Source organism: Hyla sarda, chromosome 2 (genome assembly GCF_029499605.1).
Source record: "Hyla sarda isolate aHylSar1 chromosome 2, aHylSar1.hap1, whole genome shotgun sequence".
Classification (NCBI taxonomy): Eukaryota; Metazoa; Chordata; class Amphibia; order Anura; family Hylidae; genus Hyla; species Hyla sarda.
In genome coordinates this window covers 102,620,119-102,632,544 of record NC_079190.1, presented here as the reverse complement: position 1 = coordinate 102,632,544, position 12,426 = coordinate 102,620,119, and the positions used below count along the sequence as shown (strand labels likewise).

Below are 12,426 nucleotides of genomic sequence, written 5' to 3'. Positions count from 1 at the left end.
AGTTTTTTTCTTTTTTCCTATACTTAATGTTATTGGTACTGTAATCGGTCTTATCTCTGCAAAGTTTCAGAGACTTTTTCTCCAAAATATCTCTCTCCGCATTCAAGATTCTAATGGTTAGGAGTATGTCCATTCTAGTAAAATTGCGGTAATTTTTATGTGTCTCTAGGACATTTGTGATCGCTCGTATTTTGTTGTCTAGCTCTTCGCATAGTGCTTTTCTCTTCTCACATAGATGTTGCATCATGTCTATGGAAAACCCGTGTATCATGTTTTCCCATTCGGCCACAAAGTCTTCATCATTTTTGAAGGCTGGTTCCGGTCTCAGCCGAAGGCCTCTTGGTGCCACGTTTTCATTTATATAGATGCGCATGAATTTTAAATCAAGGTGGTATTGGATTTCACTCCTCAATAGCCGTTCCAGTTCTAGAAATAGTTTTGGTATGTCAATATTTGTATTGGACCCCTTAGCGTCTGAGTCCGTTTTAAGGGAATTTCCAGGGTCATTCACAATGGACTTAATCGAGAGTTCAATGAGACATTCCCTCTCATTAAGGTAATTATAGCAATAATCCATGATAGTTTTATTTTGATTCCAAGTTTATGTTGAATGAAATGAGTATGTGACCTTGTAGATGCAAGGGATTGTAGAGTATCTGCGGAAGGTATACTGACGCCGAGTACTAACACAGGCTGACAGAGGAGTGAGGTTTGGAGGGATATATATTTGATAGAATTGGAATAGATATGGAGAAGCCACACACTGGGGACTCAAGTGTGTCGCTAAGTGAGTGACCTATCCGAGGGGTGCGGACACGGTGAGATGGAAAAAATGTGTATAGAAATTGATCTGTATTGATTATGGAATAGTGTGTATGTGTGTATGTATGTATGTATATATATATATATATATATATATATATATACACCATATGATACAACAGTCCGCATATAATGACACTGTCGCAATAATATCAATGATATCAAATGCAAGATACAAAAGGTACAAATCATACACCTGGATTGACTAAAATGTAGGTGATAGCACAATATGTCAAAAAGTAATTACTAGTATAAATCAGAAATATTAAGATCAAAGCGGAGGCAATCAATCAGAAGGCTCTGCATTCAAGTATTGTCCAGTACTTATAGTTTGATATAAAATGGTAGTCCAAATGGTTGTAGGTCCACTACCCAATATCCCTTTTGAATAATCATCCCATTAATTCTCTTTTTCCATCAACCTGGCTATATATACCTGCTTTTCCAGCTTTATATACACCATTACATTTCCCGTTAGTTTTGCTACCTGCCCACACATTTGCGCATGATATCACATATATCTGGGCTGCGTCATGGTACTATTATGTTTATGACCAAGAAAGTTCTTTATTCTGGTTGCGTGCATGTGCGAACTTTACTGCTCTCACTTACACTATTCCACAGCCTTCTTACAAACGTGCGCTGAGAGCTTATTCAGAGCTGACAGCTCATGTCCACAAAGGCTATTTATTCTGACTGCGCGCATGCGCGAACCTCTGTGTCCCTAGCTAGACTGTCTTAGAGCTTCGCAACAGACGTGAGCTGACAGATGATTCAGAGCTCTCAGCTCACTCCGTACATGTCACGGAACTAACTGCCTCCTTATGCTGACATCTCCCTGCATGGCGTTAACTGCCAACCATGCAGGTGACACAGGGAGATACTGTATTATCTGATTATGTGTTCTACTGCACTTTATATTGTCTAATGGGTAATTAAAACTTTCTGACATTGTTTACACAGTAAGTCACTCTCCTGCGTTTCCGGCAGGAGAGCCGACATCAGACATCAAGCACCTAATTGATTTTAGCACCATTTTTCCTTTTTAAAGCACATTGTCTTCACTGTCTGCATTTGCCACTGTAACATTGAAAAAGAGGCTGGCTAGGCCTCGAAACGCGTCTGTCTGGCACTACAATAAATTTACTTTTTATTTATACATCACGGATTGTGATTCTTACCCAACGGACTGCTCCGAAAACCCCCTGAATTTTCTACACCCAGTTATCTGACGGCCATACACGAGGAATGTTATAACGGGTCTTAACAGATGAATATTTATTCATACGTTAGCACCCGTTATTTAAAACTTTATTATACACCGAGATCATCCTGGATGTACTCAGCCATGGCTTTGGTCTCAGGAACCGATAAAGGGTAAATTCTACCACAAGGAGGAGTGGTACCAGGCAGAAGATCTATAGGGCAGTCGTAAGGAGACTCCTCCTGCTTCTTGCAGAATATGTCAGAAAAATCTTGGTAAGGTGGCGGCAGGACAGGTAAAGGAGGAGGACGAGAAACAACTTTAGGCTGAACTGATTGAAGACAAAGATTTTGACATGACTGTCCCCAGTGAATAATGTCTCCAGTTCTCCAATCCAGGTGTGGAGAATGACATTGTAGCCAGGGAAGGCCAAGAAAAAGCTCAGAATTACAGTGTGGCAGTAGATAGAATTCAATCTTTTCTTTATGCAACACTACCACTTGAGAGATTGATGAGAGATGAGAGATTTGGTATGGAAGTGCACCATCCAGATTTTGTCCATTTACTGAGGAGATGAACAAAGGCTTGGAAAGCTGAGTAAAAGGAAGATGATATTTGTGGACAATGGAGGCATCAATTAAGTCACCTGCTGATCCAGAGTCCAAAAATGCAGGAAGACTTGGCAGTGAAGACCTGTACAGTAATGGTTAAGCAAGAAGAGGTAGTTTTCATACCTACAGACGCCCCTCCCATATATCTTAGGTGCGGGCATTTACCGGACACTGTGGACGAACTGTACAGTCCTTGAGGAAGTGCTCCGGGCTAGCACAATACATACACAAATTCTAACTGCGATATTGTGATCTCTCCTACTTAGTCAAGCGAGAACGATCCACTTGCATTGCCTCTTCATCAAGAGGCTCAGGGGTGTGTAGAGGAGGACGTTGGAACAGGATATCGTCTTGTACGGGCAGGTTGTCTCTCCAAACGAAGTTCCTCCTGTCTCTCAGCAAAATGCACATCAATACGTGTAGCCAAGTGGATAAGTGCAGACAAGGAAGACGGAGTATCACGTGCAGCGAGGGCATCTTTTATCCTGCTAGACAGACCTTTTTTAAAAGTTGCACACAAGGCCTCATCATTCCATGCCAGCTCAGAGTCTAGAGTGCGGAATTGAACTGCATAGTCACCAACGGAAGAATTCCCCTGGCAGAGATTATGGAGAGCCGTCTCGGCAGAAGAGGCACATTCAGGTTCTTCAAAGACGCTGCGAAACTCAGCCAGAAATGCAGGCAAGTTGGAGGTAACCAGGTCATCGCGGTCCCAAAGAGGAGTAGCACAGGCGAAGGCTTTTCCGGATAGAAGACTGACGACAAAGGCCACCTTAGCACTTTCCGTAGGGAATTGGTCCGACATGAGCTCCAGATGCATGGAGCACTGTGTAAAGAAGCCTCTACACAGCTTGGGATCACCGTCCTACTTAGAAGGTAGAGGTAAGCGTAACTTGGAGCCAGAAGACGCTGCAGGAACAGGTGGAGACACTGAAGCCGGTTGTGGCTGCTGCTGCTGTTGCGGCATGGCTAGAAGTTGTTGCATCAGAGCAGACAATTGTGTATGTTGCTGTGCTTGTTGGGCCAACTGCTGAGACTGACGCACCACAATGGAGGGAAGATCTGAGACGTCTGGCAGAGGTACCTCAGCGGGATCCATGGCCGGATGTTATTGTAACACTCACGTTTCAGAAGACAGGAACACTGGTGGTAGTGGATCCGCTGGACCTGTGTGGCAGATGACACGGACCGTACCAGGGAGTGGAGTCTAAGGTGCCCGCAAAGCGGGATGGAATAGCGGGATGTCATGTCTAGTTAGGACTGTAGCTAAAATGTATATTATCCAGCCCATGCATAGTCAGAAACGTGTAAATGTCTAACCCTTTTTCCTGTCCATCGTGTACAGGGGACTCTACTAGCCAGAGGGTTCCCCTGAAGCATAGGTGAAATACGTATAGAGGCAGAGTTATCAGGTATAGGTAATCTTGCAATAGTGTTACATTGTCTAAAAATGTGTATAGTGTTCTGGGGAGAAGTAGCTATAGCCAAAGGGCCCCAGCAGCTAAGGCATTCGGGTAGAAATCCCAATCCAGATCAAATATGTTTGTATATGTAGTTGCAAGACTCAAACTTCACATTTCTAACCAGCCCAATTATCAATACCCCCACAAAGGAGCATGTAAAGGACATCCTCACCAACGCCAAATGGACTCTTCCCCAGTTATTTGTTGTTAATTCCTCAGACCTGAGAAGGACATTCGGTATCAATGCCCCAGGAACTATTGTTATCACCAGGCCCCAGTTGCCACTTTAATGTTGTCTGCCCTCCAGAAATGGGCGCCGTGGATGGCTATTGTTAAGAGGTGGAGTTTGTGGTGGCCCAGTACAGGAGTTGCTCCCCTGTACCCTAGCTCCATACAGTGACCCCCTGGGCCCCCCTGCACTTATATTCTACCTACTACCTTAAGTGACTATGTTATACGGTATAATGTACATAAAATGTGTTTATGGCTTTAAGACCTGTTGTCATGTGATTGTAACCCAGTGAGGTATCAGTGACCTATGGGACCCCTCCTGGTCTCCCCATATAAGCCCTGGGTGGAGCTAGCTTTCTCTCTCTACCTGCTTAGCTGAGTTGAAGTAAGGTCAAGCCCTGCTAGAGTGTGGCTGGAGTCCACAGGAGGCCTCAAGTCTACTATGCAGCTACAGATCCACAAATCCACTACACCCCAGGTCTAAGTAAAAACCTGGTAAGCTACAAACTGGGTATGGTCAGTATCAGTCAAGTCAGTCCAAGTCAACCTGTCTCATGTCAGCGTGGCCTGCATCAAATTGTCCAAGTCCACTATAAGTCCCAGCAAGCCCTGTGGTCTCTGAAGTCAATGGTCACCTCTGTGGACCTAGCCAAGCTGTATAGACTATTACATCTGTCTGACTCAGTAAAGCTGCCGAGCAAAAAATAAATAAACATTTAAAGTTGTAAAACTAATGTGCTTTTAGTAGTTAAATTTTTAAATTCTTCAAGGGGTTTTTATGACTAAATGTGGCACTTCCCCTTCTACTTTGTCCCTTTTGTTCTGTCAGTGCCCAGTCCCGCTACTGAACACTTTCTAGTCTCTGGCCACTAAACTATACACTGGCTGAGAGGGGTCACCCCCGGTGGCCAGTGTTTGGATCAGTGGACTAAGTGAATTTCTTTTTTTGAGACAGAGACCAAAAAATGCTAAGCAGCGGGCCTGGACATGTCAGAAAAGATGGCGATTGGCAGAGGTGAGTAGGTTTTTTCAATTTATTAGTTGGCTCAGTGGTTAGCACTGGTGCCTTGAGGCACTGAGGTCTTGTATTTAAATCCAACCTAGGGCAAAATCAGCATGGAGTTTTTTATGTTCTTTCTGCATGGGTTTCATACTGGTTCTCTTGTTTCCTCTTGCACTACAAAAAATACTGATAGGTTAATTTGGAATTTAGATTGACTAAATGGTCCCAATGGGGACAGTGACTGGTGTGAGTAATGACAAGCTCTGAGTTGCTACCTTGCTACCTAATTTTCTAACAAGAATCTCTAAGTCCTCTGTGACAGTCTACAATCACTTTTTCTCATTCCAGCTTTAAGTCCTTACTGGTGGATATAGCTCCAGACGCAGCAGGTTGCTATGTGACCTAACTTATTCTCATGCAAAGCAATTCTTTATTGCTTCCATAAGCTTAAGATTGCTGTAGCAGCAGATGCCTATTTATGCTAAAAGGCCTATTTATATAAGAATCAGCCTGTTATTCCTTTCCTTCAAATTAAAGGGGGTTTCAGAGAGTATAAAAAATTGGTGTAGGGAAGGTAATGTGATAAAGGTTGAATGCCATGCTCACTGTATAGAGGCACTTATCGTGGATACACTCAAAGAGGATTGGACAGTGATGCATATAAGCCACTATTTTACTTGGCCATCACAATTTAAGATATGTCCTCTTTTATAATCTCTTCCCTGTGGTCAGCACTTGATTGGCTTAGATATTATACCATTCAATACCTCTGAGCTATAGTGAACATATAGCCAGTGTATTTTCTTTAATGGATTGGCTGGCACAAGTGTCAGAACATAACTCTATTGTGCTCTTCCAAATTGAGTTTCACTGTAATGACTGAACAGAAGTCATGGATTGAACCTTCCCCTGAATATCAAAAATACTGATGTCTTAAAGAGCAATTACCTGCATAGATATAAAGCTGCAAGGTTTACATTGCTCAAAGCTTGATAGATAGCTACATGTAAAAATAACAAGTGATCGTAATGTCATTGTATTGTCCATTGTTGATAATTGATAAACAATTGGTGTATTTATAGAGACAAATTCTAAAACAAGTGAAACTAAAAAAACATGTAAATGCTGTATGTTTATATGTTATTGTGCACATTATAGAAAAATATATCAAAACATATGCATTGTATATGTTTGCATCAGTTACTTCGTAGAAACCACTGGGTACGCTAACATATATTGTTTTATATGTTTTCACACTATAAAAAATATGTTAAACATATAGCAACGTAGTGTGAATGCAGCCAAAAATAGAAATGTGCACATTCTTTAGGTACAACACTTTAAACAATCTCTTAACATAATACTTTCCCACCCTCCCCACAACTCATAATTCACTCTTTAGAACTGCTTAAGATGGATAGGCTCACAGAAGTATCAGGCTACAGCTGTCCATAGAACAATTTGGATAGGGAAAGTGGTTGATAAGAGGTAAAGGCAGAGAGAAATGGGTTGGATTCCATCAGCTTTTAGTGTAATATCTTACCTCAACGATAGATTCACATCTTGCACTGCTCAGTTTTTCTCTATATTGTCCTCCATGCTGCTTCTGATGGTGTGCTTTAGAGATATAGGGTAGCAGGATCCCCCATTTGTGTGTGCAATTTATGAGAAACATCATAGAGGCTAGTCTCCACTCACTACCATATCAAAAGCCAAAAGGCATGGAGAGGTACTGTTTATGTATGGTACAAATTGGGATATAAAATTACTAATTGTTAATAGTAACATTTATACCCACCTTGATCTAAAGACAAAAAGTTACTAAAGGAATAACCAGATTAAGAAAAAAACAAGAACCACAAAAATGTTAATAGGAACAACAAACTCTAGAATAACATGTCTGTTATTCAATAATTCCTAATTTTTGCTTCTTCTCATCACTACTTCTTTATATCTTCCAGTGGTTAAGTAAAGCAATTGATATAATCATATTGTGAAATAGAATGAACAAATCTGACATGTTTACCTGTTATGTGTTGTAACATTTAATAAAATTGTTTATTAATACAACCCCCATCCTTGCACCCAATTAGGGTATTTGGATATTATAGTGGTTGTGGTTACCCGTGCAGGACCCCCATCTATGAGCCAACATAGAAAACCTCTCTAAAAGACCTTCTTTAGCTCTGGCACACTTGGCATACATTTGCTACTTGTGCTGGGAAAGTGTTTAACCAGAAAAAGGCTTCCCCCACCAATAACAGCAGAGGGCAATGACTTAGAGACGCTGCACCCATAGTGAACGGCGAATTGCTGCAACACATGATTTAAGGACCACACATTTTGAATTAACTAAACTGCTTTATATCATACAGTATGATATCTGGGGTATAGGGACATTTACCTTTAGTCAAGATACTCAAGGGATTTAGTATTCTCTTGTGTTAGTGATATATATTGCAGGTCCTTAAACATAGGGTGATCTGGCAGAAAAAAAATTAAAAAATAAAAAGCCTTGTGAGCTATTTTTTTTAATTAAAATTTTTATTTGTGTTGTTTCGTTCTGTCATGAAATATCCCAGATAAGATTAACATCATTCAACAAAGATTACATCATAGGATGGAATTTAATACAAATAAAAAAGAAATCAAACAAAACGGGTTTTATTTTTTTTATAGAAAAAGCTTTCTATCTTTATTGCGGCAGAGTAGGAGGGATGGGAAAATGAGAAAAAAAAGGTACAGTAAGACAAATATTTCACAAGAAAGATTAGTGTTGGTGTTGGACATGTTTACTAGCCTACCATGCTGAAAATCAGTATTGCAAAATAAAAAAAAAATATCAATTTTACATATACAAAATAGTACATATTCTTATTTTTAATCTGTTTCGCTCTTGCTCCACCCACCCCCCCTAACCCCCTCTGGCCAAAATGTCTACCTGTTTGTCCCTTAAAATCAGTCATATTTATAGTTTTAGGATAAAAATTCAGGGATCAACAATTTACATACATAATTGGGAAAACAACATAGATATATTTTTGAATGGCTTTGACCTAAATAGTATATATCATCCACTTGCCCACTACAATACTGATTTTATTAACTCTAGCTGCTAAACTTTGGCATTGTCCACATTCCACCATAAAATAGCAACATTTAAGTCACCATTCCTATTCCACTGACTCCTCATGGTCCTTGATCTTTGATCCATCTCTTAGTCTTCTACTAAATAGTGAACCCAGAAGCATAAGGGAAGCCCCTTATCTTGATGTAACAAGCCATGATCTCTCCATTCATGTCTGTAGCATCTACTGTGTGTTTAGTTCAGCTTCAAGATTAGACTTGATTCTTTATAGTTGTTTAGTTAGTGTGAGGTAGCTTAAACCCGGGAAGTTTTAGATTTTGCTCTAAACTTCCTTCATCTCATATTGGAAATAAAAAACAAAGGGCAGGCGAACTTGAAATCCTGGAACTTTTTTTTTTTTTTTTTGCCATCTATAGTATAATAAAACAAAAATGTAAAAAGAACAAAAGCTCAGATCAACTTGTACTTTCCAAAAAAGTTATTTTTATATCAGTTGATGTTACAAAATACAAACTTTTTTACAACAATAGCACCATTTCATTCAATGACACACAGTACTTCTGCTGGAATACACTGTGAGGGGGAGGGTTGCCTTAGACTGCACTTCGTACATCGTTTAGGAGGGGGGGCCTTCAATCATGCCAGTTAGTGTCACACCTTCACCTGACCCATAGGTCTTACAGGAAGACAATAAATAAATAATACCATGATTTTATTCCGCAGACTGCCCAGTTCTGGCCTTGCAATACAAAAATAAAATGTCCAAAATGTAAGCGCGTGGATGAATGGAAATTTGGGGTCGGTTCAGCCATTCAGTGCAGAAGTCCTAAAAGTGATTGGAAAGTACTCAGGTCCTTAGGGATTTTATTTAATTTTATTTACTTTTTTGTTTTTTACAAGAAGCAAACTGGGCCAATGTCAACGCCAAATTCCTGATCAGCTCCACCAATATCCATAGGTGCAATATCTACGATGGGCAGGCGGGAAGTTTTCTGTGTCCTGTATTCTATAACTGTCTTGCCCCATTTGCCAGTGTGTTTCTGTAATAAATAAGAAAAAGGGAGGTAATTAATGAGAATGATATATGAACTTTCCTAACAAACTCAATTTACTGAGATGATGAGAGATGCTCCTGCCATTTATAGTACACTATTGAAGACCTCTGCTTCTACGAATAGATATACTATAAAATAAATTTGAATGCAGCTTCTATTTACTGTAGTACACTATAAACATTTCAGTATTTGCTTAATACATATCTATATGAACCCAATGGTATATACAGGTTATGAATTCTAGATCTACAGAGACAGAACGTTGATCCAGGGATTTAATCTGACTGCCAAATTTGGAGTCGGGAAGGAATTTTTACCTCTAGTATGTTTTTTTTTTGCCTTCTTCTGGATCAACTCAGTAGGGACTCATTAGGGTTATAGGTTGAACTTGATGGACTCTGGTCTTTTTTCAACCTTATGAACTATGTTACTATGTTATGAACTATGTTACTATATTTGATATATTTTGCTAGATTTTTATTTACCTTGCAGCCATCTTCCAAGGCAGTGTATGTAAATCTGCTGTTGCCCTCAGCTCTGATCTCAACATCATTGGATCCCTGGAGTAGGAGAGCCTTTTTCAGGTTGCCTGAAGCTTCATCCATGAAAGCAATGCTGTTCTTGCAGTGGTAGGTGATGTTCTGTGATGAATCAGTAGACAGCAGGCGCAGGAAGGTCATCTGAATGCTGGCAGTGTTAGGTGCCGAGCTGTCATCACCATAGCTGAACTGAAGTTACAAAAACAAAAATAAATGTAAGTCACTGCCACACGAGAAAAAAGAACTAAAGAGACATTTTTGGGGACTCCATTGCAACTGACTTGATGTAGACAAAGAAAATACCTATTACATTTTGTACATCTAGTGAATTTGTTAGCAATACTTACTTGGAAGCCACCGTTGACGGTCTCTCCAAACCAGATGTGCTTCTTGTCCTTGCTCTTGCTTGTCCACCAGTTCTTCTTGGGGATCTTGCTTGGGTTGGGGTAAACACATGTTTCTCCAGTTTCCATGTTACAGAAGACTTTAATGGCATCCACAGTGCAACCCTGGTTGGGGTCAATCCAGTAGTCACCTGCAAAGAATGATCATCATGATATTTCAGACATGTTTCTCTTTTCTGCTTTATGTATGCATTTTGATAGCAAGTCAGCTCAACATGCACCAATCTAGGTATTTTATCCTTTTAGGATTTATACATTACTATTTTGTCAAACAGTATAATGAAGAAAGAGATATTAGCTTTGAAAATGTCTTTGAAGTCAATGGGCATGTGCACTAAATGTATCTACAGCATTATGTCTTGCCACAAACTAAATTGAACTATGAAATGCATGTTGTTCATTTAAACCCCTGTAGAAGCATAACTTTTAATGTTGGAATGGGAATGGTCTAGGGGAGTTTAAAGTGAATCTGTCAGCTGTATTTGCTGCAGACGCTATTGTAAAGCTGTTAGGGTATGAAAGCTATCTGTTTAGCTTTACCTCCTTGACACTTGGCTGATAAATAAAAAGACGATTTTATAAGTTTAGCAATCACCATCAGCTCCAGGAAAGGTATACTTTGCTTTTTATAACTTAACAGCTATCACACTTAGCGGCAAATATAGCTGACAACTTCCCTTTAAAAGCAAGAAGAAGAAACACATACAAAGAGAAAGGAAATATGAAAATAATTAACCTAAATTTGAAGATTCGGAAAAAAAGATTATTTCACTTAATGAAGAAATAAAGGTTACATTTTAAACGGGGTGAGTGCCAATAGCATCTTTTTTGCTGTACTTATTTCATACATACCACTCTTCCACTCAGGGTGGCACAGTTTCAGGTCACGGCAAGTACGAGCTGGGTTCTTCTTGCTTCCATCTGGACTACGAATGCTCTCGATTTGGTTGTTCAGTGATTTTAGAGTGGCATCAACCTCTACATCATGTTGGCGGAGATTGCTAGAGGCCTGATCAGCACGCATGTAACGGAGAGGATCAGGTCCCTTTTCAGGTTGAGATAGACCAGCAAATGCAGACATGTCAATGCCAGGGCCAGGAGGACCAGGAGGACCGGGTGGACCAGGTTGACCAGGAGGACCCTATTAACACAAACATAAGAAAGGGGAATTATTAGTATTACACTAAGAACAACTACTACTTTATAGTTTACAAAAACGCAAAATTCTGTATACTTACAGCAGGACCAGTTTCACCACTACGACCACGTGGACCAGGGGGACCAATTGGACCAGGGAGACCATTAGAACCATCTTTGCCAGAAGGACCAACAGGGCCAGGAGGACCCTAAATAGGTTTAAAAGAAATAATTTAAGTGCTTATCTTTATTTAAACCATTTTGCTAATAATCTTTTGTTTTTAGATAAATTCAACACTTACTCTTGGACCGCCAGGGCCAGCAGGACCAGTAGCACCTTGATCACCAGCAGTACCCTAAAAGTAATGAGAAAGTAAAAAATGAAATATCACATACATTTTCAGAATTATAACAACTAATGTGATAACTAATCAAGGTCTCTCAATGATCCAGATGTCAGATATTCATTCAGACCCCTCTGCAGCCTGCCACTTCCTACAGATAGCATCCACTGATCAGTCATAACAGTGCATCCACCTGACTTATATCATGTAAGTACCTCTCAGGCCACCAGAAAGCTCTAACTCTATGAAGCATGTCCTGTGGTATCTGGCTCCAAGATGCTAGCAACAGATCCTTTAAGTTTTGCAGCTATGTTACATGGTTGGCCCCCCTTGGATTGTTTTCTTTTTGGCAAATCCTAAAGCTCAGTTTGATTAAGACAAGTGAGTTTGGAGGCCTTGAGTTATTTAAAAAGTGCTTCCTCAAACCATTCCTGAATATTTTTGCAGTGTGAAAAGGTGCTTTAGTATAAATGCTGTTGACTTATACTGCACACTTGTTATGTACTTATTTTTATGTAGGTGGTA

At 40.0% G+C, this 12,426-nt stretch overlaps 1 protein-coding gene across 2 annotated transcripts in view; it reads right to left on the bottom strand.

Annotated features, from left to right (window-relative positions):
* Positions 1-7,892: 7,892 nt before the first annotated feature.
* COL2A1 (collagen type II alpha 1 chain) overlaps positions 7,893-12,426 on the bottom strand; it is a 55,289-nt gene continuing 50,755 nt past the window's right edge. For both annotated transcript variants that reach the window (XM_056562740.1, XM_056562739.1), the window contains 6 exons: positions 11,860-11,913; positions 11,659-11,766; positions 11,273-11,561; positions 10,364-10,551; positions 9,963-10,205; positions 7,893-9,462 (listed from right to left, as the gene is read on the bottom strand). In XM_056562740.1, the coding sequence (XP_056418715.1) occupies positions 9,316-9,462; positions 9,963-10,205; positions 10,364-10,551; positions 11,273-11,561; positions 11,659-11,766; positions 11,860-11,913 (1,029 nt within the window). In that variant the 3' untranslated portion in view covers positions 7,893-9,315. The remainder of the gene's footprint in view (positions 9,463-9,962; positions 10,206-10,363; positions 10,552-11,272; positions 11,562-11,658; positions 11,767-11,859; positions 11,914-12,426) is intronic.